A 27,391-nucleotide genomic window follows, 5' to 3' on the forward strand; every position below is an offset into this window, starting at 1 on the left:
ATTTGAAAACTAAATTTATAATTTTTACTCAATGAATACATTTCGATCTTAAATATTTCAACTTCGTGTTACGCAGATTTTTTTACATAAGAATCACTCATTACCCTGAGGTACCGTGGACCGTTCGTTAGACCGTTTTTAATTTGAACCCCGCTGGTTTGCACGATGTGCAAATTAAAAATGGTTCAAATGTCATTCTCAATATGGCATCATTTGCCTTCGCAGACAATGCACATAAACACGATTTGTTTGTACTGATCTAGCGTGTTTAATCCTAGTTTAATCAGTTTCACATTTCGTTTCCCAACGATTACGATAGAAATCCGATCGGAGAATAACATATTCGTTGCTTGCAAGTACCAACTAAACGAGACTAAATCAAACCACCAAAACAATAACAAAGAGCAGGGCGGCCAGTTCATACAAGTTTCAGTATATTTAGGGTTGCTAGTTGTTCAAATTAAAAACGAACCCCGTTAGTTTGCATGAGGAATCGTTCAAACGAACGGGGGTCCACTGTATTATTTGCCGATCCCGAGATACAGCGTTTTAAAGCAAGCAATCCCCCATTTTTTACGTAAAACTAAGATTGACCAAACTCGTGACTTTAGTCATGACCTTGAAATGCGGTCAGGCATATATTAATATTTTTTTTTGAAACGATGATTCTACAATTGATGAAGGGACGGTAAGGGAAAGTAATGAAGAAGGAAGGTGCATTGCACCTTCCAGCATTGGACAAAAGATAGGAGTCACAACGACAACTTGTTAAGCATAGCTACCTATTACCCCCCTTCCTTTCCACCCTTCTTCTTCATTCACGGAAAAAAATCCTTCTTCATTACTTTCCCTTGCCGTCCCTTCATCAATTGTAGAATCATCGTTTCAAAAAAAGTAAAACTAAGAGCAAAATTACTTTTTCTTGAAGCAGTGATTCACTGATTCAGCAGTGGTGCAATGTAAAAATACTTTGCCATATCGGGAAAGCCTTCACACAGTACAGTAGGGTGGGCCCGCATAAGTGTGACGTTTGAAGTAGTCATTAAATTTCATGAGATATAAAGAAGCACAACAGTAAAATATATTTTATATTGATGCAATAACTCAATATCTTCACATTAAACTATAAATCATCTAGGGTAATAGTGTTATGCAAAGAAATTCTTCATTTTTCTAATCAAGTGCCGAATCGCAGTTTTACCCCACTAGCGGGACAAAAGTGCGAAGCTTAAATCTATGAAATTGGCACAGTAGTAGCTAACAAAACCATAATATCTTCAATCTGCGATAAGTTTCAAAAGGGAATATTCACAATTTGCAACTACTGCAACTTTGCTAGTGTACTGCAGCCTCTGCCAGATTGAAACTTTATCAAACGTTTATTTTTCGTAACTGTTTTTCTTCGACCAGCATCTGTAGATTGCACACAGCACACAGTATCCTGCAGATTTTTCATTTCTAGTATCTGTAATACAGTGCCTAAAGCGGAATCTAATTCCACTTCGCACTTTTGTCCCGTCCGTGCATCGCACTTTTGCCCCGTTAGGCGCTTAACGGGGTTTGAGCAAATTATGGAAAAACGAAAGATATTCTGTAAATTGTATATTTTTAAAAGAAATATGCGAGTGATGTAAAACGCTGCTACAATTTTTCGGCAAGAAATATCCTCCTGTTGATCTGCACTGATAAATTATGGAATCGCACTTGTACCCCTCCTTACTCTATATAACAAAGATTTTCTTAACACTGTTGCTCTAATTCATTTATTCATATGGCCTAATGTCCGATTGGTACCAAATTTTGGACTTTTACTTTCTGACTGAAAACGAACAATCTAGCAAAATTTGATTCAAATCCGTGAAGGTCGATTCGTTTGAACTTTTTCTCGGTCACTTGACGCTCTTTCCGTTCCAGAGTGATGTTACAAATGAACATATCGCTCATCAAACGTCGAGAACAATATAAAGAGGCCTTGGCATTGGAAAAACCATTTTTATAAAAATAATAATAATCAATTGTCTGATTTCAGAGAAGTAGGGGGAAGTCCTGTATGGCCGGACAGGCCTCTATGCCCGGACACTACAGGACAATAGTACCATTAAAGCACTGTTGTTCCATTCTTTCCAAATATTATTATCATTTCTTGTTTTTGAGAAATCGCCAGTGTCCGGGCATAGAGGCCTGTTCGGCCATACAGGACTTCCCCCTAGCCAGTGCCTATACGCTTACGACGTTGCGGTTAAAAAACCTGTTATATTAAACTTCTCATTCGATAGTAGATTACGGTAGACAGGGATAACGGCACTGTGTCTAAAAATAACTTGATTCCGCCAATGATCGTGGAGTCCACACAAGTGTCCCACGCTTATGTAATGGTTATAGAGATTCCTTTTTACCAATCTTTTGTAGTTCAAGAGTTTGATGATAAATTCGTCTAAAACGAAGTAGCGGTGGGGGGACCGAGTGCGACAGGGCCCGCTTAGACAGTACCATGGTAATCGACAGGAAAGTCCTGAGATAGTCGACTTTGCTTGGCTTAATGGTACAAAAATATCAGCCATGAGATTAGATGGTGTATTATCAACGTAAATTGTGCCACCTATAGATATCCATTTGCGGGCGACTAGACTAACATTTGATTCCGCAATATTGTAGATAATAATTAGGCCTACCAGTGTCCTATACATGACTATTTCAAATTTTACTTGGTGATGCAGTGAAATAGGTTAAATTGGAGCAAAATGAGCGTGACAACTTGGATGCAGAAGCATAATATGCAAAATATGACTGTGATATTACAATAATATTAGGTTGAAAATCATTTCGACTATTGTTTTACTTTTGTTTCGTAATATTTACATTATTATTAACGGTATATCGCTAGGCTAGTGTGATTCAAAGTACCCCAAAATCTCTCACAAAGTTAAAGTACTGGTTATGTAACATTTATTATTAACGTTTTTTTTTCATTCAAAAATTGCATTTAGCTTCGTACGTGTAAGGAGGAGAAACAAACAATCAATATCATCTAGAAATCAGTCCTATACGACCCTAACTCGAATTTAGGGAATGTATTCAAGTGCACTAGAAAGAAAGGTACTGACGATCACTAGCTGTCGAGCTATCGAGAGGGCCAGAAACATGGTTTAATCATGGAAACTATTCCCAATAAAATTATCGAGATGGTTACTAGGCTAACTTTTCGGTTCAGTGGATACAATAAATAGGTTTGGCCTTTACCGTTCGTCGACGGTTGATGGAGTGTCTATAAACAGTCGAGTAGGGGAGGTCCTACCACGATTCAACTAATATTTACACAGATTGAACAACAAGTGACTTCTAGTTCGGACATTGCCGTTACTATTTCTAACTATAATCGTTTCTTTATAGTTCGGTTGAATATTCTTCCGAATTGAGGGAAAACTTTCGCCAACATATGTGGTCCGGTTGGCCGTTGCTAATAAAAATATCCCGATTGTAACCTTCCTCCGGGTATGGATTTTTAGTCGCTTGAGCACTGACTACGTGGTTCTGCTGTTTGGTACTGCTCTGGTGGGGTGGCAATGGCGGGAGAGAGGTGAAGTTCTGGCTAGGCTTGAAGTTGCCATTTGCTTCCGTTTTGGCCATTGGATTTCTTAGAATTGCACCTCGGAAACCGGCATCCGCCATTATTTCTACGCGTGATGTAAAACCGTTATCGGACGCTTTTCGGGAACCAACGATCAGGCCGGCTTGACTTCGTTCGCTGGGTGTTCGTTTGTCGTTCTGAGACGACTTGCGAGAACTGCCGGAAGTGTGGGGTGACTTGTCGTGAACCGATTCCACGCTGTAGGCCGACAGTTGCTGTTTGTACTGTGGATATTTATCAACACTTATGTCCTCTTCGATTGCTGAATCACCAAAGACGGATCCACTATAGTTTGGAGAATTACTACCGGCTGTCGAAATGTTCCGATTCGAGGAACCGTACTTATTCGAGTGTGAATACTGGCCTTTCTTTATGGAGTTAGTGTAATCTTTGGTACCACGTCGCCTGAGCGTGAAGTCTCGCTCTCCGGTGTCTTCACACACGGATTTCCATTGCTTCCAGGCATGACGAACTAACGGATCAGCTGGTCCCCAGTCCTTCGATGGTTTGGTGGCTCCGTGGATCATGCTTATGATATTGTAATCCACTTGTTTGCTAATTTCCAAGCATGCCAGCAGCATTATGACTCCTAAGCTGAACACCACCGGTAGCCATTTGGGGAAATAATCGATTAACAGATCATTGTCATAGTAAGTGATCGCCCACCAAGACAGAATCGCGATGAGCAATACTGGAATAATGCCCCAAATAAACAACCATGCTTTTAGAACTGGTCGTCCTAGCGAAAATTCGAGATCAGTGTACAAGTTCTTTGAACCATACACCCAAATGATCAAAATAATTTCAAAAATCATTGCACACACAATCAACGATCCGACGATTCGCGTGTCCAACAGCCGCGGAAAGATATAGTTCGGACACAATAGGCCAGCTATTGCGACAACTAGACCGGCTAGGCACACGGTGTAATTTGGATGCTTGCGGATCATACGAGTCGATGTGTATACGTAAATGGTAACGGAGACTACAGCCGAGATGAAAAGCATCAGGTAGGACAATGCTGGAATAAGCTGCTGCAATAGTGGATCCGATTCACGAACAGTTACGGCTCGGTCGTAGATGGCAGTCAACGTTGTCAATTCCGGATAGAGAAGGTGTGGATCATTGGCCGTGTTGTGAAATTGAAACAGATAGAATAACACGGCGATCGCAGTGATGAGTATGTTGAAGAACAAGTAGACAAAAGACGTTCTGCGAAATAAAAGTGGAATGAGCTTAGTGAAATAGATCAACGTTATAGTAACTCACTTGATGGCATCTCCTTTGTACAGGAACTTGCCAGTGATAACCGGAACTGCGCCGATACCGATGTTAAGCGAATAGATGACCTGCACCAGCGCGTTGAACCACACCGTACTGTCCGCAAATGATTCCGGATAGAATGGCCAAAGCTCCGGAAGATAACTATCGTTGATTGCCTTTGTCACTTCCCAGCCGGTTTCGAATACCAGTAGCAAAAGCGCCAAAAACCCGAATAGATAGATTGACCTGCGGTTGATCTTTCCGCTGTGTGTACTAGAAAAAGTAAAGCAAAATTAGGCATCACTATTTTCAGCAACTTCAGATGATACCTACCACACCATTGAAATTACCCATAGCAGAATTAAACTCAATGCCAGCAGTCCAAAATAGAGGGAACTTCGCCACACTGGACGTAAAAATGTTACTCTAAGGAAAGTAAAAAGATCGTTTTTTATTGGTATGACTAATAATACACCACACGAAAAATATAAGCACATATAAGTTTTACTCACTTCAAACATTCCTGTCCGCTTTTGGGTTCCACATTATAGCCGTCCTGAGAAGAAAAGAAAAATACCGAAAACGGTTAGATCACGCTTATTATTATTGACAACAGACTTTCGATAGTATTCGGATCCGTTTCGGGGGCGATGACTCACATGGATGGACTGCTGGTTGACCGTTACCGCTTTATTGCACTCTCTAAATGGCACAGATTTGAATGACAACATTCCGACGTAGAGTAGCGCAATCACCGACTGCATTGAGGTCCAGATCGCCGCCAGCCAGGAGGCTATTCGTCCGACCAAGCTGGCCCCTGTTGAAGAGCAAAATGGGAAAAGTGATTTGTAATTGTTTAATGCAAATAGAATAGAACAATTAATGCAGAATTGTAAATGTTTCAGTATTAAGGAAACCAGACCGCATCAGCTGAAGGGGATCAAAGTAATATTGAATACTGAAAACTCTCAGCTAATCACTATCCAACTAACCACGTAAAAAATAAATTTTAAAATCTATTTTTACTCGTATCGTATGTTTGGGTTTAGTTGAATTTTTACATATAATTGAACGGTGATCCAAACATTCGAAATCTATTTTTACTCGTTTTGATCATACATCTTACCTAAATATTCCTATGACTCACTATGCACACTTGATGGAAAGCTAACACATGTGTCCTGCACAATTATGTCTTTCGAACCTCATACTTTTTTTTTCGAAAACTAAGTAATGTTTTGAAATATATCTTTAATTTTGTATAACGGTAGTTTTTTTACAAACGACGGAGGAAACAGTAGAAAAAAGTAATGAAACAATGGTGTTTATCTCAGGAGGGAAACGTTCATTGAAGTAACGCTTATTAAGTTTGTATAACATTTCTCTTTGTCCAAGCTGGGGAATCCGCTGATTCATCTTTTTTGTTTTGCTGATAAATGTTTGGGAAAGACTTTAATAACTTTTGGGATTTGAACAAAACATTAAACATTATGTGTTTTATTTTTAAAACTCAAAAGCTATAAAAGTCGTCTTCAAATACCTTCCAACAATTGCCACTACCGTGCGAGCTTACTGGCCGACACCGCTTCGGATAATTCCTTCTTCTAATCTCCCACTCAAAACTGTTCGCAGATTTTTACGCTCAAAATACCACGAGCTGGTCGTCGCTTTCCTTCAACGTCCAGTCGACGCTTCATAGCCCTACAGTACTACATCCCATAATGCGCGAGTTTCGTACGATGTTGCGGAATGCGGGACCTCAGCTTACTACGCAATCCATAAAAAGCCCTATTTGCAACCGCTGTCCATCTTTTTACTTGACAAGTCACAATAATCACATACAATAATCGTATACATCTAACGAATCACCGCAAACGAATTCATCGACCACTGCATCCAATGCAAGTCCACTCCGCGCATCTTTAGTATAAATAAACAAAAGTCTTCGTCATACCCGGTTTTAATATTGCTGTTGCAGTTGAAAACTGTAATAATCGACTCGCGACATTCGGTTTCATTCTTGTTCTGTGTGTCGCAACTACGTCGCACGTGGTGCGCTGTATAGCGCATCAATGTGCGATCACAGCGCACCACGTGCGAAGTAGTTGCGACACACAGACCAAGAATAAAAGCGAATGTCGCGAGTCGATTATTACGGTTTTCAACTGCAACAGCAATATCTTCGCTTTTGCTATTGCACGAATTGTTTGTGCAACCGAGGAACAGTTTGCCATTGAAGGTCCGCACAGGATCGGGCTAGTTACCCCAGCTGCTCCCTACGTCAAACCCGTAAAGGACCAGCGGCATTACTCTGGTCTTGGGCCATAATAATTACACATACTAGAGAACGTACTTCTCCCGGCACGGTCATTCCGGTTTCGTCCTAGGCCTGTTGATCTTCGTCAATGAGGGAAGACCAAGCAGTAGAACTAGAACCGGACAGCAACGTCGTCCCGAATCGAGTGACGTATTATCGTTCAACAGTTGAGACCAAGTGTCAGTCCCGGCGAAGTTTGTAGCATTCACGCCTCTCATGCCGAGGCGTGAATGCTACAAAAATTTGGTCGATCTGAGATTAGGCTGTTCCAGTAGAATATTTCCAGATATGCTTCAAAATGTTACGTCATCCGAATTCCTTCCGTCATCTGAGTACTATTAACCCATTGAAGCCTCTTATAGTAAATAAAAGTGAGAATACCAGGTGATCTTCATATTAAGCCTCAATACAATTCATTTAAAAGACTCCACCTAATGACACGCTTTTTCTTACCACTGTTACTGTACTTACTTCTTACTTCTAGCAGCATCAGACCGAATCAAGAATTCTCCTCCACTGTACTCAGCCTTGGGCTACTTCGTTGGGCGCCTCGACACACGTAAATCGGATTCAACCTGGTCGGGCAATCTAATACGTTGGGCCCCTCTATTTCTGGTGCCGGCGGGTTTTTGAAGAGAACGGATTTCACGGCATAGTAAGCCGGCATTCGAACGTATGTACGTATGTCTTCCGTAAGCACAATTATAGTCTCACATCCATAGAGGACATTGGTCTGATTAGCGTTTTGTACATCATCAGATTTGTGCGGCGGCATATACTCCTTGATCGAAGTGTCTCGCGTAGGGAAAGGCAGGCTCGACTTTTAGCTTGAATGCGTCATTGCGTCGTCGATTTACTTACTTACTTACTTAATTGGCCTAACGTCTTACGACAAGGCCTGCGTTGTAGAATTTCTCCATCTATTTCGGTCCATGGCAGCTGGTCTTCAGCTCCGCGGGCACACAGTGCTCGCCAGATCTCGCTCCACCTGATCTTGCCACCTCACTCGCCTTGTTCCTACCGGATTTGATGCGAAAACCACTTTTGCAGGATAGTTGTCCGGCATTCTAGCAACATGTCCTGCCCAACGTATCCGTCCAGCTTTAACCACTTTCTGAATACTTGGTTCGCCGTAGAGACGAGCGTGCTCACGGCTGGTATTGTTGTCCTCTGTTGCCAGTGAGCCAAGGTATACGAACTCGTCGACTACCTCGAACTCATTCCCGTCGATTACCACGGTACTGGTCAAGCGGGCCCTGTCGCGCTCGGTCCCGCCCGCCAGCATATACTTTGTTTTAGACGTATTTATCTTCATTCCAATCTTCTCTGCTTCACGTTTTAGTCTGGTGTACTGATCTTCCACCGCCTCTAATGTTCTGCCGACAGCATCCACGTCGTCAGCAGTGCAGATATATTGACTGGATTTATTGAAAATCGTGCCCCGCATTTCGATCGCCGCTCGTGTTATAACACCTTCAAGCGCAATGTTGAACAGCAGGCAGGAAAGACCATATCCTTGTCGAAGTCCCCTCCGAGATTCGAATGGGTCCAACAATTCACCCGAGATTCTCACACAGCACTGGATCCCATCCATCGTAGCCATGATAAGTCTAGTAAGCTTACCCGGAAAGCCGTTTTCGTCCAAAATTTTCAATAGCTCTTGTCGGTTTACGCTATCATATGCGGCTTTGAAATCGATGAACAGGGGGTGCGTGGGGACTCGGAATTCGCGGCACTTCTGGAGGATCTGCCGCAGGGTGAAGATTTGGTCCATTGTAGACCGATCCTCCATGAAGCCGGCCTGGTAACTTCCCACAAATCTATTGGCTATTAGCGATAGTCGGTGGAAGATGATTTGGGACAGCACTTTGTAGGCAGCATTCAGAATAGGTAGTTCTCACAATCCAGCTTATCGCCTTTCTTGTAGATAGGGGAGATAGCCCCGTCTTTCCACTCCTCCGGTAGTCGTTCCGTATCCTAAATCTTGACAATCAGTTGATGCAAGCAGCCGGCCAACTTGTCCGGGCCCATTTTAATAAGTTCCGCTCCAATGCCATCTTTTCCCGCTGCTTTGTTGTTCTTCAGCCGCTGGATGGCTTTTTTAACTTCTCTTATCGATGGGGGTGGCACATCTGCGTTGCTTGCTTAATCAATGTGGTCACTTCCTCCACTATCATGATCTTCCGCCTGCTCGCCATTCAGGTGTTCATCGTAGTTTCGATCACCGCACGGTCGTCAGTCAAGATACCTCCATCTTTATCTCTGCACATTTCGACCCGCGGCACAAAGCCTTTGCGAGATCCGTTGAGTCTCTGATAGAACTTCCGTGTGTCGTGAAAGCGGTACAGCTGTTCGAGTTCTTCGCACTCCTTCTCCTCTGGGTGGCGCTTCTTCTCCTTGAAGAATCGAGTTTGCTGCCTCCGCTTCTGTTTGTATCGCTCCACATTCTGACGGGTGGCTCTACGCAGCATTTGTACCCGCGTTGCGTTCTTCTCAGCCAATATCTGCTGGCATTCCTCGTCAAACCATTCGTTACGTCGATTCGGTGCCACACGGTCTAGGACGTTCTCCGATACGCTGTTAATGGCTGTTTTCACGGCATTCCAACAGTCCTCAAGAAGGACTTCATCCAGCTCACCCTCTTACGGCAGCGCGGTTTCGAGAGATAACGCGTAGTTTTCGATGACCTCCGGTTGCTTAACTCGCGCTAGAATATACCGTGGTGGGCACCGGTAGCGATTGTTGTTCACAACAGATAGTTTTTGACGTATCCTTACCATCACTAGGTAGTGATCCGAATCAATTTGGAATTACTTACTCGTATTATTGTCGATGGTGACCTGAGATCCCAAATATATGAGCTCATCAACCACTTCCAGTGCATCGTCTCAAATAGTGTCAAAGTTCTGTGTGATTCGATTCGAAGGGACACGAGAATGTCCCCGAAACACGCACGTCTTGCATCACTCGCTCCAGGGTAGCTTTGATCAGCCACATCAGTTCATCTAGCGGCGTATACTCGCGTTGGGAAAGGAAGGCCCGACTTCGGGCCCGTTCTAGTGCATTGTTTGCCACAGCTGTCGAATGTATCGTATGCTGTCCTCGCTGCTATGCTGAAATCCACGGAAATATGATGCGTGGACATGTTGCTCTTCCGACATCTCGGAAGAAATCGTATGAAAATTCAATCCGTAGTAAAAGCACAGGCCCATCTATCCACCGGGAGTTTCTCCTCGTCCCAAATCCTTGAAATTGTATAGTGCAGTGCCGTTTGCTAGTGATTCTTTGACATTTATGTAGTGTTCTGTCGGGAGTCGGTTCTTTTCAGCAGCTCTATTATTCTTCAGCTGACCGATTTCTCGCCATATCTCTTCAAAATTGGGAGCCGGCACGTTGTAGGCACTTCTACGTTAAGTTCCGTTTCGTCTTCTTTTGTTATACCGTCATTGAGATGCCCATCAAAGAACTGCTTCTATCTGCCGATCATTTATGCTCGATTGTTGCTAAGTTTCGTTTTCATCACCTGGGAATAGTTGTTCTAGGTCTTCACGATCTCTGTCCTCCATCTGGTGCTTTTTCCTCGTGACAATGCTTAGATATTTTTTTCCAAGATCTTTTTTCCAAACCAATATTTTCACAGCTGATCCACTGAGAACTTCCAGAAGTTTACTTTGCAGCTACAATCTCACGTAATATTTTACTTTAGCGGCGACGGTCCGTTATTGGCCGCAGTTCTCCACGCCTCGAACTCTAGCGTGCATCATCCTCGACAGCACACGTCCATCGAGCGCGGGTCTGCGTCGATGTCTATGGTCTCTTCCTGGTTCTCTGCTGAAATAGTTATGGTTACTCTTTCGTCGGGCTTTCTGGGTACTTGTCCAGCCCACTGCAGACTGCTACACTGGACAACCTTCACTATATCAGGATATTTGTATAATTGATACAGCTCGTGGCTCATGCGTCTGGGCCACGTTCTATTTCCCATTGTGCCATCAAGTATAGATCGTAGAATTTTACGCTTAGAAAACCCGAAGCATTTTTAGATCAGCTTCCTTTAGCCGTCCATGATTCATGTCCAGAGGGGCCACAGTATTTTATAGAGCGCCAGTTTTGCAGACTACAGGACTTCAGCTGGCCACGTAATCCGCAGAAATTCCGATTCGCGACTGCGATTCGTCGTTTTACTACTTTGCATCTTATATCGTTGTCACATGTCACGAGCATACCAAGGTATATAAATTCCTCCACTACTTCATATCGTTCCACATCCAGTTCCCCCTCGGCACCAACACAACGTCCACTTTTCCTACCACCATTCATGTACTTCGTTTTGGCGGTGTTAATGGTAAAACCCAATCTCGCTGCTACCCATTTAAAAGGCCTAAGATCTCTTCCACTGCTCCACCGGTTGTTTCCGATGATATCGACGTCATCCAAAAAAACTACGTTCTCTTCATATTGAAAGGCAATGTTAAATAGCAGGTTAGAAACTGAATCTCCTTGCTTCAGTTCATCCAACGTCACGAAAGCGACTGAGGTCTCACCTGCTATTCTGGCGCATGGCTTTGACTCATCCAGCATCGCACGAATTAGCATAATTGGTTTCGTTGGAAAACGACGCTTTAGCATTATCTATCACGGTTCATTTCGTTTGACTGAATCGTACGCCACCTTCAAGTTCAGAAACAGATAATTAGTCTGTAAGTTGTACACCCGAAACTTGTCTAGTCACTGACACTGTCGTAGAGCGACCCTCACGAAAACCAGCTTGGTACTCGCCGATGAAGCACTCACCATCGGTCTCAGTCTACAGAACAGAGTACGAAAGAGCACCATATACGCTGAATTGAGCAATGTAATGCCTCGATAATTTTTACACTCGCTTCCAGCTCACTGATTGTCTTCATAAGCTCCTCCTGCGTTGGTGGCTCCACAACTTGGCCATCGTTCACGATTTTTATCCTGTCTGGAAGTGCTTCTTGTACCTGGCTGCTACCGCTGTTTTGTTAGTGAGCATGTGGCCGCAGTGAGCAACCGACTACTGGCCTGGTTCTTCTTATGTCGTTTCCTGGCATTCGGCGTCGAACCAGCTTTTACGCTGTCTTCCACGCGTCATGTCTACCACCTCTCTCGCAGGTGAAGGTTTTTCTACAGCCTACTTATATGTTTTATCCCTTTCTTCCTGTTGTGCTATGAATCGCTGATCAAGCTTTCTGGCGTATTCTGCTGCCACGTCATTTGCTGTCAACCGCAGGATGATGAAACGCAGTGTTCTCTCAGTGCGAGGCTTCGCCGCGTTTTACAACGTTCTTACGTGGATCTTATACACGACGAGATAGTAGTCAAAGTCGATAATTGGTCCCAGAAAAGACCGTACGTCGATGATACCCGAAATACGCGTGGGCTGGCCGCGTAAAAAGAATGTCGGATAAGCGACCAGCGAAAGCAAGATTCAACAAAGAGTCCACTTAAGGCTGACGACTTCGAGGTAGATAAGGATGTAGAAACAGCAGGTGTTAGGAGCGATTACATGCTGACAGTTTAAAACCGCGCAACTATCGTGGTATTACGCTGGTAAACGCCGCCTACAAGGTACTCTCCCAGATCCTGTTACGCCGGCTGTCGCCGATAGCACAAGGTTTCGTAGGGAATTATCAGGCGGGTTTCATGGGGGCTCGCGCAACTACGGACCAAATTTTTACTATCCGACAGATCTTGCAGAAATGTCGGGAGTACAACGTGCCCACGCATCACATCTTTATTGATTTCAAAGCAGCATACGATACAGTCGATCGAGACAAGCTATGTCAGATAATGCACTAATACGGTTTTCCGGACAAACTGACGCGACTGATCAGAGCTACATTGGATCGAGTGATGTGTTTTGTACGCATCTCTGGGACACTCTCGAGTCCCTTCGAGACGCGACGAGGGTTGAGACAAGGTGACGGTCTATCCTGCATGCTGTTCAACATCGCTCTTGAGGGGGTGATCCACCGAGCGGGCATCGAAACGCGAGGCACGATTTTTACCAAGAGTAGCCTACTTCTAGGCTTTGCAGATGACTTCGATATCATTGCCAGGAACTTTGCGACAGCGGAGGCAATCTACGCCAGACTGAAAGCGGAGTCTAGGAGAATTGGGCTAAAAATAAATGCGTCGAAGACCAAATACATGAAAGGAAGAGGCTCAAAGGAAACAAATGCGCGCCTCCCACGGACGGTAACCGTTGACGGCGACGAACTAGAAGTGGTAGAGGAGTTCGTGTATTTGGGATCGCTGGTGACCGCGGAGAACAACACTAGTAAGGAGATCCAGCGGCGCATCCAAGCGGGAAATCGGGCCTACTTTGCCCTTCGTAAAACGCTACGATCAGGAAGCATACGCCGCCGCACGAAGCTAACAATGTACAAAACCATTATTAGACCGGTAATTCTTTATGGACTTGGAGCCGTGACGCTGCTTACGGAAGACATACGCGCCCTTGCCGTGTTTGAGCGGAAAGTGCTGCGAACGGTATTTGGCGGAGTACAAACTGAAAGCGGAGAGTGGCGGAGGCGTATGAATCACGAGCTACAGGCACTGCTTGGGGAGACTCCCATCGCACATCTAGCGAAAGTTAGCAGGCTACGGTGGGCCGGACACGTCGTAAGGATGTCGGACGACAGTGCGACGAAAATAGTACTCTTCAACAACCCCACCGGCACCAGGAACCGGGGGCCCAACGTGCACGATGGCTCGACCAGGTCGAAGGCGATTTGCGACTTCTGAAACGACAAGGGAATTGGCGACGAGTGACCCAAGACCGAGTTGAATGGAGACGAGTGCTTGAAACAGCACGAGCCACCCCGGCTCTATGCTGCTGAAGAAGATTAAGTTTAAAACCGCGGCATCGCTGGACGGCGCCATCGCTGGATGAAATTGTAGCAGCCATCAAGAGTATGAAATCTAATAGAGCTCCAGGGATAGATCGTATTTCAGCCGAAATGCTCAAAGCTGACCCATCTTTGTCAGCCCAGATGACGCATCAGCTTTTCAGCAATATTTGGGAAACCGCAACTTTTCCGGTGGACTGGATGCAGGACATATTGGTCAAAGTCCTTAAGAAAGAAGACCTAACTGAATGCGGTAACTGGCGTGGCATCATGTTGCACTGTATTACTCTCAAAGTACTCAAAGTACTGTAAGGTAATCTTTAACCGGATCCAGGAGAAGATCGACGCTACTCTCCGGCGGCAGCAAGCTGGATTCCGTGCTGGCCGATCATGTTTAGACCATATCACAACGCTCCGCATTATATTGGAGCAGATCAACGAATTCCAGGACTCTCTTCTGCTGGTGTTCGTTGACTTCGAAAAGGTGTTCGACCGACTCAATCACGAAAACATCTGGGGCGCACTTAGGCGTAGAGGAGTTCCAGATAAGCTAGTCCATCTCATCGAGGCTCAGTACGAGGCGTTCTCGTGCAAGGTTTTGCACGACGGCGTCTTGTCCGACCCCATAAGGGTTACTGCTGGCGTGAGACAGGGTTGCATTTTATCACCGCTTCTGTTTCTCATCGTTATGGATGAGATATTAGTTGGAGCAATTGACAGTAGACCAAATCGAGGATTGCCTTGGAATCCTCTAACGATGGAGCAGCTAAATGACCTCGACCTAGCAGACGGCATTGTTTTGCTCGCACAACGCCGAAACGATATGCAGAGCAAGTTAGATGACCCACCATTGTGTGTGATCCATGATTGTGGACTGACTGTACTTAAGTTATAAGGTACGTTTTGCATTTTTACGAGAAGTTAAGGCTTTGTTGCAGTCAATTGATTTTCTTCACAGAATTAACTATGCTAAAGCATTAATTAGAAATGGCAATCTGCTGAAATCCTAAAATTGATTGGTAAAAATGTGCTATTGGAAAAATGTCAGTGAAAATGTTTATTTTTCTTCTTCTAATACCCATTGTGACCATTTGTTTTTATCTATTTATTCTATCTATTTATTTATTTGTAAAAGTCAGAAAAGGTTAGATAGTGCTAAATTTCATTTATTGCAGTTGATCGTCTATACACATATAGGTAGTAAAAACTTTCTGAGAACGGAATCATTGCACCCCAACTATATTTTAATTGCTATGTTTTAATTATTAATTAGGCTGCTCTAATATATGAAAAAGTTAATAAAAGTAGGATCATTTTTGAAATAAATCCTCTTTTGTCTTTTTCATTCCATGATAATTCATCCAACAAGACAATTTAACACAAAAACATAATTTAATGAACTCTTTGGCACTTTCAAGGAGTCCAATTAGAAATTAAATGCATAAAAAATGCGGTGAATGCGATTAATAATTGCTGCATGGTTCGCTGCTTTTACGGGCATAAATATATTTTTATTGCCAAGTTATTAACTAGATATTCCTTTCAACTACATATCAACCACATTTTTAATGCATAAAATGCACCATCCATTTTACGACAGTGCTTAGTCTAATTTAGTCAGTCAATTTGATGTTTGAACCTGCATCCGACATAAAAAGATTAGATTGTATTTTATTTATTCCACTAATTGGATAAATCAGGTAAAAAAATATAGCAGGTTTAAGGCTGTTGAGTTCATTGATAACTTTACAATGATGATAAGGTACAAAACAATATCTAATGTTCATTATTTTCTAAACTTGCAACGTCACAAAACTACTTGACAATAAAAATAAAGTCCCATGAATGCAAATTAAAATGAATTGCGCCTGAAAATGATTGCGATGTCACAAGTTGTGTTGTGACTCACAACAAAGAAAAAATGATATTTTCCAAGAGAAGAAGACGTGCTTTCTAAAAGTTTTTTGGAATTTGAACAAATTTGAAAATTATGTCAATGAATAAACTCTTTCTTTCAATTAAAAGATGACCACATTTCATTCATTCAAAGTATTAAAATAATTGATTTATCAGTATAGAGGATAACAAACTAAACCGAAACTTACCCTTCAGGAAGGGCGCCGCACGCCACATGTTCGCCGAACCCTGGCCGAGGAACTGACCCAGTGAGATTTCCAGCAGCACCACCGGCAGTCCGACCAGCAGCAGCAGTATCACGTACGGCACCAGAAACGCGGACCCATGCTGCTGCAGTTCGCGTGGGAAGCGGGCCACATTAGCGTAGGTCAGGTTCAGACACAGGCACAGTATAACGCCGCGGAATATTGATGATCTTGACTGCAGAGTAAAAGAGAGCAAAAAGGAGAAAAAAAGGAGCGTCAGAAAAATAAATCGTAGCTACTATTATAGGATCATGTTACTTTCATAGGGCGGGAGGCACGGCAAGCAAAAACCAACGGGTTCAGTAAGTTTTTAATTGGATTGCAACCCGGTTTTGTTTTGTTTCTTTTATTGCGTAACTACCGAGAGCGTTAAACTGCAACGGCATCTGGATGTATTATTACTAAAAACTGGAAGTAGACTGGTCAAAATCGTCAGTCTGCACAAATTGCATACAACATTAACGACCATTTACTTAAACACTCTGTGGAAAGGTGGTTTCAAATTAGGTGTTTCGGAAGTATGTAGTTTAAAATCCATTAATCTCAATAGCAGCATTTACAACGAACATTTAATAAATGCCAACTTTATTTGTGGAAAAACTGTGTGCTTCAAAATAATGCACCTACTTTATTTAAGTTGTTCACATACCGGTCATACTATATAGTTAGTCTTTTCGCTCCAGGGTTGACCTACTGAGGGATTCCGGGTTCATTCTAGAATGTAGGTGATGTTGATGGGCAGGAGAAGTAGTGCAACTGCCCTTTCAAAAGTGGCACGGACCATGCTTGGTATCACGCTGGGCAGGTATCTATCTCGAGTAATAAGATACACATATGCACGTCACGCCACGGCAGCACTGAAATTTATCTCTCTGGGAAGAAATTCGATTTGTACACCGGATAGCATCCACATTTTTAACCTAATTCGTGACTCAATGGAAGTTAGAAAAGATTAAGGAGCTTTCTTGATAAAACGTAGATTTAATACAATTAATAGACGTATTTGTACGAATTCCTGAAGATCCACAGTTCTTAGACGACCTTACTTAACATACATTCTTCTGATGGCTACCGAAGAAACTGACTCAGTAAGTAGATTATGAATGGAAAACCTGCGAAGAGGGTACAATACATTTTTCTTTTTACTTTGTTGATAATCACATAATATAATAAACTTTGTATCTTAAACGGGCGAGCGTGGAACTGGAAACGCTTCACTGCGACTGTAGCCGGCGACGACGCACGTTACAAATGTAGGTGGTAACATCAAAGTCAGGCTCTATCATAATTGCACGCGACTGTGACAGAAATTGGACGCTTCAGAGATTACAAACACCTCAAGATGACAACAGTTTGTTGAATGGCTGTGTGAAAGGAAGTAATTTGAGTCACACTTTATGTGTGAGCATTTAAACAGGAAAGTACAACTGAAAGAAAAGCGTGCCTATCTGAACGACTAAGTTTACGCAATAACGTTTATATGTTTAGTGATCTTCAGCTATAGGAGGAATTGTTTAACTGTAATGGCCCGTGATCTGCTAACTAAGGATGTAGGGTGATACATCTCTGCTTAACTGGAGCAAATAGTTACAACATAGGAACTTTATTTTTCGAAAGTACCTGGCCATGGAAACCAACAAAGCGCTGTGTAATATTGTAATATTATCAAACCAACAAAACGCTTGTGTAATAATATCGAACTCCTTAGATTGTTTGGTTTTTTTGTTAGATTTTACTCATTCCAGCAGGTTGGGTGACTTCTGCGGGGCTGGGATTTGAACCCGGGTCCTCGGCGTGAGAGGCGTGAATGCTAACCACTACACCGAGATTGGTCCCAGATAGTATAGTGGTCTAGCAACGAAAATTAAGTGGAAACTTACTTTCGCGGCTAAGCGATTCATAATAGCTCCCCATAATGTTCAACAAAGTTGTTCAACTCGAAAAGGCAATTTATGTTAAATTAACGACTAAGTTCCAGTTTGGCTTGTAAACACATAACACATTATAACTTTTTATACGAAAGAGATAGAAACATAATTTCTATGACGAAGTTGTAGCATAGGTGACCGAAGTGAGCTTCGTACGATGTAGATTGAAAAAGAGTTTGGCGAAGTTTGGGGAACACCAAGATCGCTAACATAATCTACTCTGATCAGTTCCTGGTCGTGGATTTGACAGCGGAAGAGTACAGGATTCACTATATGGCGAAACCGGTAACCAGTTTCTACAGTACCAGCTCCCAAATTCAAGAGCTCTTGTAATCGGCGACAGTCACTGATGGATAATCGAACAACGTACAGTTTCGAATCATAAGCATGTACTAGCTTTACAACACTTTACAACCAACAATAAGGTTAGGTTATTAAAAGACAGTATCAAAGGTCCCATATTACAGCCATAGGGCACACCAGAGTTATTTATAAATCGAGAATAATGGCAGGGATTGAGATTCATACGTAGGCTTCTGCCACAGTGATTCGAACTCAGCCATAGAGTGAATCTCAGTGAAGGTCAAAGTCGCGAAATTTTCTTAACTAGTATACCATGGTATACACGATCGAACGCTGCTTCCAAATCTATGAAGGCTACATCAACTTGATCGATTTATTCCATGTGCAATATGCATGCAGACTTTAAGAAATCGAAAACTACTGAACCGATCGGAGTGAAAATTTGCATATAAGGTGTTTTTAGCCAGGAATGGTTCTTATGATGGTTAGAGAACCCTCCCCCCACTAAGAGTGGGGGCTCCCATACAAATGAAACACAAATCTCTGCATAACTCGAGAGCTAATCAAGCAAATGGAACAAAATTTTACATGTGGGAGTTTTTGGAGACAAGAACTTTTTCTATGGTGAATTGAGACCCCTCCCCACGTTAGGAGGAGGGGCTCCTATACAAATGAAATACAAATTTCCTCATAACTCGAGAACTAATCAAGCAAATGGAACAAAATTTGACATGTGGGTGTTTTCGGAGACAAGGATGTTTTCTATGGAGAATTGAAACCTCTCCCCACTTTAGGAGAGATATACAAATGAAATACAAATTTCCTCATAACTCGAAAACTAATTAATCAAATGTAACCATATTTGGTATGTGGGTGTTTTTGGAGGCATAAATTTTTTCTATGATGAATTGAGACCACTTACCTTTTTAGGAGGAGGGGCTCCCTTGCAAATGAAATACAAGTTTCCCCATAATTCGAGAACTAATCAAGCAAATTGGAAACAAATTTAGCATGTGGGTGTTTTGTAGGCAATTTTTTATTTCTATGGTAAATTGAGCCCCCTTCCCTATTCAGGAGGGGAATAATGACCCCTCTCCCTTTTAAGAGGGGGGGGGGCTTCTATACAAATGAAATACAAATTTCCTCATAACTCGAGAACTAATCAAGCAAATGAAACCAAATTTGATATGTGGGTGTTTTTGGAGACAAGAATTTTTTCTATGGTGAATTGAAACCTCTCCCTACTTTAGGATGGGGGGCTGCTACACAAATAAAATTCAAATTTCCTCATAACTCCAGAACTAATTAAACAAATGTAACCAAATTTGGCATGTGGGTGTTTTTGGAGGCATGAATTTTTTTTATGATGTATTAGGACCCTTTACCTTTGTAGGAGGGGGGACTCCCGTACAAATGAAATACAAATATCCTCATAACTCGAGAACTAATCAAGCAAATGGAACAAAATATGACATGTGGGTGTTTTTGGAGACAAGAATGTTTTTTATGGTGATTTGAAACCTGTCCCCGTTTCAGGAAGGAGGGCTCCTATACAAATGAAATACAAATTTTCTCATAACTCGAAAGCTAATTAATCAAATGGAAGCTTATTTGGCATATGGGTGTTTTTGGAGGCATGAATTTTTCTATGATGAATTAGCACCCCTCTCCCTTTCTAGGAAGGGGGGCTCCCTTACATATGAAATACAAATTTCCTCATAACTCGAGAAGTAATCAAGCAAATGGAACCAAATTTGGCATGTGGGGGGTTTTGGAGGCAGGAATTTTTTTAATGATTGTTTGAGCATTTTGACACACTGACGGTAAGATTATTCAAGTGACTCCATTCTGTAAACAGATTAATGTAATCTTGCAGTTGTTTGCAGTCTTCAGCCGATCGCCCAGTGAGGAACATTTTTAAATCATCGGCGTACAACAGCTTGCAGCCAGGAGGTATCGCAAAGCAAACATCGTTAAAGAATATAAGGAATAGTAACGGTCCTAAGTTACTTCCCTGTGGAATTCCTGATCGATTACAAAAACTGTACGATTCAGTAGAGCCTAACTTTAGTGAGAGTTGTCGATTTGTTAAGTAACTCCTAAGCCAGCGGACAAAGCCATCAGAAGCTCCTAGATGATTCAGTTTTCGAAGCAGAATTTGGTGATCAATACGATCAAATGCAGCTTTAAGATTCGTGTAAATGGTATCAACTTGCGCAGCGTCTTCAACCCGACGAAGACAAAATGAGCAGAACTGCAGAAGGTTCGTGTTGATTGAGCGTTTGGGGAAAAAGTCATGTTGTTCTATAGAGATGTACGATTTCACTGCCAATCACTGCCAATCCTTCCAACTTCACAGTAGCGGGACAATAGGTTAAGCGTGTGGAAACCTTCCAAAAATTGGTGGCCAGACGACACCGGATGGCGGTAGCTGAACTGATAAGGACCTCACGGATCACGGACCCTATGTGTGCCTTTTTAGGTCTGTGAAATATCGAGTGATCAAATCAGCTCGTGTTTTTAAAGCACACATTAACTCCATATGTCGTTGACTAAACCGCGTCTACATGAATCTCCAAGTCTACCTCTTCTTCGTTATCCTTCCGGATTCCAGTACAGTATGTCTAGGTATGTCCGATCCACTTCCACCAACGTTGTCGAATTTCTGTTACTATCAGCCCTTGTTAACATTGACGATGGAGTTCCTCGTTGGATGTTCGGTTGTCAGGTCACTAGGCACGAATGATTAGCGAATAAGAAATACCAGCAGTTTTTGCGTTGTCTCCGTTGAAACGCATCAAGTTTTACAGGCATTTAGTAATACAGATTAAAGGTTCTATCTGGTTTCAGCACCAGATGTTTCGCAGACCTGCAAAGGCACCACTGGCCTTCCTGATCCCTGTGACTGTATCAATCTTGGTGCCACCATCGAGTGTTGTCTGGTTATTAGGATATTGAAAGGCTTCTAAGTGCTCCATCTGTTGGCCCACTACTGTGAACTTGATGGAAATGTCAATGGAACTTGCCTTTTAGGGGTTTTCTTAGCCACCAGCAGTATCTGTTGGCGCTTAACAATAGATTGCAGTAAGGTTCTTATTCCGTGTACTAAATCTGGCTACGATTATTCTTTCGTTTATCGGTTCTCACTTCATCAGAGCCCTGGGTTCAATAGGTATCCAACTCCTCTCTCTCTCTCGAGTAACTTTTTCATCTCGTATGTAAAAGTAGAACAAGACTTGCCTGAACGATGTCTTGTGTTTGCCAATGCCCGACCAACGTAGTTCGCTGTCGCTCAGCCCTAGGATTTCAAGCTACATGCGGCTAACTTGCATGGTAAGTTGAACCAGCTGATCTTGCTGGGTAAGGGATCAGTGTATTCCATGTTCCGATTCGTGTAAGTGTATTCATGGTAAAAATCGTTGTCTATTGACAACGTCCAAATCGATTTCTTCTTTCATTTTCTGTACCTTGGCAAGTTTTTAGGTATAGTAGGTTGTTAACCTAAAATTCCTATCCCTCTGATGGGGCTACCATCTTAATCCCCCTTCCTTGTCTGCGTACGAATAACTAAAGTTGCGTACCGCAGCCGGCACCACGTGAATGCAGGGATAGGACTTAGGAGACAGAGTCGGAAGATTTGAACATGTTCACCCTTTGCCATAAGATTTGTTCTACATAAATATTTTGGTTGGCTGTTCCAGTTGTCACGTCACGTCAGTTGTCATGCGGGGTATTTTTAGGAAACTGCAGAACCTTTCTTTTACTGATAGCTTTAGAAACTCTTGACATTATAATTGCTTGAAATTTGTCTGTTCCATTATGGCCCATAAGTAAAAGAATAAAAGCTCGCGAGCGGGTAAATTTTGTAAATAAATATCAATGAGCAAATGACAATTGGAAGTAACCAAGACTTAGTTTCAAATATAAGATTTCATAATGTTTCGAATTTTGGGGTTAAGTACGACTTTTTTTTATCCCGAAAGTCAAATTCACTTCCATTCTATAGTTCAGACTAACGACAAATAGTTAATACTTTGCATTGTATTGCCATAAATCTACTTACCTTTTTGTAGAAACGAAACTGCTCATCGTCTCTGGTGTAGTACAGATAGTCCAACAGGTACTTGGCATTATTGGCATCGATTTTCCTCATTGTGACAGGAATAACGAAAGGGAAATTGCGAGTGACCGCTCTGTTTTCCAAGCTTCTACTCACCACTTCGCGCTTACAGTTTCCAGTCGATTCCGTTGCTGTGTTGTTAATTCCAGACTAACTGTTTGAAATTAACCTAAGGGAATAGTTCCCACTGTTCCAATTACAACTTTCCCAGCAGAACTAGGAGTTTCACGAAGTACAACTTCTTTCACACAATTTATCACAGTTTAACGCTTTCGGATGAAAATTTATCTCAACCGCCATCTGCGGGGGCATTGTCACGTGGTTAGTCACACTTTCGAAGGTCTACACATTGAACGCGGATACACCATGGGCTTTAGCATTTATCCAAACTCGTAAATCTCTTCATGACTGAGTAGAGGCCATTCGCGGCTCGTTCCACTATGGTAAGCAACCGTTGCTGCATATTTTCCACACCTGCATCGGGTAGTGCACAACTTCACAGATCTTTCCCCATTATTGCAACCGTCATCGTTTCTATGACTACTTCTTTGAACAGTTGTGCAACCGGGAGAGCACTGCATAATTATCGATTTTAATACATAATGACAGACTGCAACGACGCCTTACAGACCGTACGAGAAATTTTCAGCACTTCTCAGAGTTATGCGATTTTTCGCCCTCGAGCGTCGTCAGCACGTTGCTTCTCGTTCACACACTGATGATGATCTTGACTCTATCCTGCCAGCCAGATAGTAACACCGCGAAGTCGCATTAAAGGTTTCGTTACCCGCACAAATATTTCACTTTTTCCCATTCAGCTTGTAGTTGGTGAGTAGTTATCTGATGGGTGAAAAGATTGGTGTTGTTTACGTCGTCGTACAGTCGATAGAGACTATGAGTTCGGAACTTGATGAGGCGTTGCGCAAATCGGCGCCATACCGTTGAGGAGGAGAGCACGTGCATTTTTTTCGAGGGTGCTATCGTTGTGCAATTCGGTAGCGAAACCAACCGGTGTCGATGAACGACAGGATGAATAATTTAGCTGGTTGGTCGGGAAAAAGCTCGGTAGTACTACCTACAAGCTCGCGGTTTCGAACGAATTCCCGCCAAACACTAGTAATCAAACACGCAATTCTTGCCAACTGAAGTGCCTAATTTTTTGAAGTTATTCGGTATAGATGATAGCAGAACACGATTTTACGGAATAGTGACCAATTGGCGAGCAAAAATAAAATTATTGGGTTTCTCGGAATCGTAATAAAAATCGCAATAAGAATGTAATATTAAATTGTTACTTGAATAAAAATGGAAAACAGAGTCATAATATGAGTACAATTTGGACAAAATGAGGAAATTAGCGTATGAGTTTCCTAAAAGGGTTCGTAATCATGTATTTAAAATAGAACAAATTTGTGAAGGTTAAGAAAGAAAAAATATTTTTTTAAAATATTTTCATAGTTTGCAACTTGAACTGAGATATTCCATATGAAATCAATCAATTACAAAACAAATTTTACAGTTTTTTTATTTTTATTTTAATGTGGTTTAACCACTTTACAAAGTTAGTTTACCATCGTAGGTCGATATTTAAAAAGAGAAGTACTCATGGTAAGTGCAAATAGAAAAAAATCATAAAACTGCCTAGTAATGTAATGTGTCTAAGCTTGATGATTATAAAAACTGTATTAACAGCAACTCATAAACAAGTATATGTGTTAATTTAACTACAATTAACTTAATAGTTGCACAGTTGCAGTAAAATAAACTGAGTTGATAATGAGATCATTTTTTCCGCAGGTGAAAAAAATAATGAAAGTCACCATTAAAAGACCTCATTATTCAGCCGTAAAAAAAGTTCACACTCAATAAACTAGCCCATATTCGGCACAGGTCAGACTGTGAATAGGTAATGTTCAATTTTCGCTATAGTTGTGTGTGAAATTAGATGACAATAAGTTAGCACAGCAACGCCGGTAGAAAGTAAGAGTCAATCGAAATAACTCCATTACTGCGCAGTCGATAGCTGTAAAATTATCCGTTCCATAGATGAAAGTCATGCTCCAGACGTACATTAGTGCGTTAATTGTCGGGGTAAATACGGCGCAAATACCGAAATAATAGCGCGCGTAGCTCATCTTTGATGTGATGCGCCACACCACCGTGGTAGAAGGGAATCATTATATAGAAAAGTTTCAAGTTCACCCCTCTGGTGAATGAAATTGGTCTAGTAAAGGTCATTTTCAAGTCACTAGAGTCGATGAAGAAAAAATTTCACTTTCGCCAGTATTACTACTGATGCAACGTAATCCAATTTTTAGAAAAAAAATCTTTTTTGTTGCAAATGTGAATTGTTTTTCGGAAAAAAACTTTTGAAGTTTTTGAAACTTTTGAAAAATGTTAAAAATTTTAGTCGTTTTTGGATAGGACATTTTGAATGTTTTTGAACGACAGGTAAGACGTAGTTCTACGTAAAAACTATGGATCAGTTTGATAAAACTCACCGCTATTCATAAGGTACTAAAGGTTGCTGAACAATGTAACAAGGAAGCTCATTTTTAACCTAAACTGGTTGGAGTGAACAGATGTCTCGTACCATTGTCGAACCGCCGTGGAACCCTGAAAAAGTCACTGCTTGATGCGCTTTATGGGCCAATTATTGACTCGCCGTTTTTCAATGGTCAATGGTGACCACTGCAGGGAAACGATCACTGATTTTTTTTGTACCACAATTGAGGGCCCTCAATGTGGAGGAGCTGTGGTTGTCACACGACGGCATAACATGCTACAACACGCATTTATCAAAAGAAATGTTTGGGCTCAGTCCCGCAGTAGTGGTTAGCATTCTTGCTTCTCACGCTGAGGACCCGGGTTCAAATACCAACCCCACAGAAGTCACGAATGACCCAAGTTGTTAAAGTGACTATAATCCAACAAAAAAAAATTGAATGAACGAATGAATAATTTCGCATAATGGACCCGCGAATTGGCATCCAAGATTTGGAGCACCGTTGGGCTGTTGTTAATGAGGATCTGTGGAATCTTTGGTTTACGCTGATAAGCTGAAAACTATTGAGGCCTCAAAAAATAACCTTTCCCACGTTATCCCTGAAAATACTACCTCCGTTACTGTAAAAAATTGGAGTTCCCGATTGAATTTTCTGAGAGCCAACAGAGATAGCCATATGCCGGAATCATTTTTAAACTAAAATGGCAAAAAATATCTCTCCAATAAAGCCAAATCCATGGCAATTAATACCATGTAGCAGTGTTTTATTTCAATTGCAAACTCAGGATCTTAACAGAAAACACTAGTTATAAGCCCAAAGAATTGTATACAGCTAGGGTTTTCTGGAGAATATTCTTTTGAAAGCATTGATGGATATGCCGAAAACGAAGAACTCACAGGCAATGTTGAACTGTATATTATTAGGATGAACTAATTATAAAAAAGGAAACCAAATCCGTCGGATCTAACATTTTTAAGACTTAACCCTTTTTTATCGACAGACTTCACATCCGGCCATCAGAGTACGGGACAATTACGACACTAGTGCAACGATAGTACTGACTCTGGCAGCACCGCCCAAAACTTTGAGAACGCTGAGTATAGCAACAAGGAGTAACCTTATCAACCTTTTACCCATGTCAAGAACGGCTTTTGTGCGCGGTTGTGCTCCAGGTTAGGAGCGGCTCACGACTGCGTTCGATCCTAAGGGCGGCTGTAACGAGAAATGTGTGGTCTCCGACTGCACTTAAGATGGAAGTCCCATCACGATACTCGCTAGCGTGGCCCTAGTAAGGCAAACTGCGGATCATTGTACATCGTTAGTTGCGACTGAGTGCTGCTCGAACAGCGTGAAATTCGGCATTATAGGTCTGCAAGAAATCTGGTGTAAAAGAAAGAAAACTTGGAAGATCCGCGGCGGAAAGACCCAGGTTTACTAGAGCGGAAGCACTCAACTGGGAACGGGCTGTGTCGTGTTGGGCAGAATGTAAGACCATGGGGGCTCTGTAGCCGCAAGGTTACCGAGTCTGCTTTGACAAGCGAATGGTCGTGGGTTCGAATCTTAGTAGAATCAGGCCATTCGATGTCAAAGGGACTTTAGCATGGGTTTATTCTCTGGCCTCTCATCACCCTGCATTCATGCTGAGTTCTACATTATCCCAAAGACGCTTCTTATGGTTAGTATACTGGTATGGAGGACCTAATGAGGTAATGGTTTTGAACCTCAGGAGGACCCCAGTGCTACCTATAACGAGGCGAAACAGGTTTGGTATAGTAGGACATGCATCGAAGCATGGGTAAAACCCTCAACACATAAGCACGCATAAAAAAATATAAGCTTATCGTTTACTCAATAACGATAAAGCACAGAAATGCAGTGCAGAATACAGCATACACCCGGGCAACATTACAATAGATCAATAATGTTGTGGTCAAAGTTATAAGCCCATAAAAAAAAACCATGTAATAGATTGGAAGGCGATCAACGAAAGGATTTGTCCATTTAGGATAAAAGCCCGTTTCTACAATTCAACGTACACTAGCCGCTCGAAAGTAGACACAAAGTTGTGAAAGAAGCGTTCTACTCGCGACTGGGGGCAACGACCGACGGCTGTTCGCCACGGTAGACGGTACATCAAGCTCGCTATCGAGAATATGAAGTCCTGGTCGAAAGGGAACAAAAATTGGTGACAAAAATTTGAAGACATTTACCATTTTTTCTTGCTACCTGTGTTGCGACATTTTACGGGTACACAAACACCGAAAAGAAATGCAAGAACAGTGAAAACA

General features: G+C 42.1%; 1 protein-coding gene across 5 annotated transcripts in view; it reads right to left on the minus strand.

Annotated features, from left to right (window-relative positions):
* Positions 1-2,830: 2,830 nt before the first annotated feature.
* Positions 2,831-27,391, minus strand: part of LOC128738441 (sodium-dependent nutrient amino acid transporter 1) — a 239,067-nt gene continuing 214,506 nt past the window's right edge. For 4 of the 5 annotated variants that reach the window (XM_053833572.1, XM_053833568.1, XM_053833571.1 and 1 more), the window contains 6 exons: positions 16,189-16,420; positions 5,551-5,708; positions 5,404-5,447; positions 5,225-5,317; positions 4,898-5,164; positions 2,831-4,840 (listed from right to left, as the gene is read on the minus strand). In XM_053833572.1, the coding sequence (XP_053689547.1) occupies positions 3,385-4,840; positions 4,898-5,164; positions 5,225-5,317; positions 5,404-5,447; positions 5,551-5,708; positions 16,189-16,420 (2,250 nt within the window). In that variant the 3' untranslated portion in view covers positions 2,831-3,384. Of the gene's footprint in view, positions 4,841-4,897; positions 5,165-5,224; positions 5,318-5,403; positions 5,448-5,550; positions 5,709-16,188; positions 16,421-22,539; positions 23,437-27,391 lie in introns of all 5 variants that reach the window. The other variant, XM_053833573.1, reaches the window with a different exon arrangement.

The sequence above is a fragment of the Sabethes cyaneus genome, chromosome 2 (genome assembly GCF_943734655.1).
Source record: "Sabethes cyaneus chromosome 2, idSabCyanKW18_F2, whole genome shotgun sequence".
NCBI lineage: Eukaryota > Metazoa > Arthropoda > Insecta > Diptera > Culicidae > Sabethes > Sabethes cyaneus.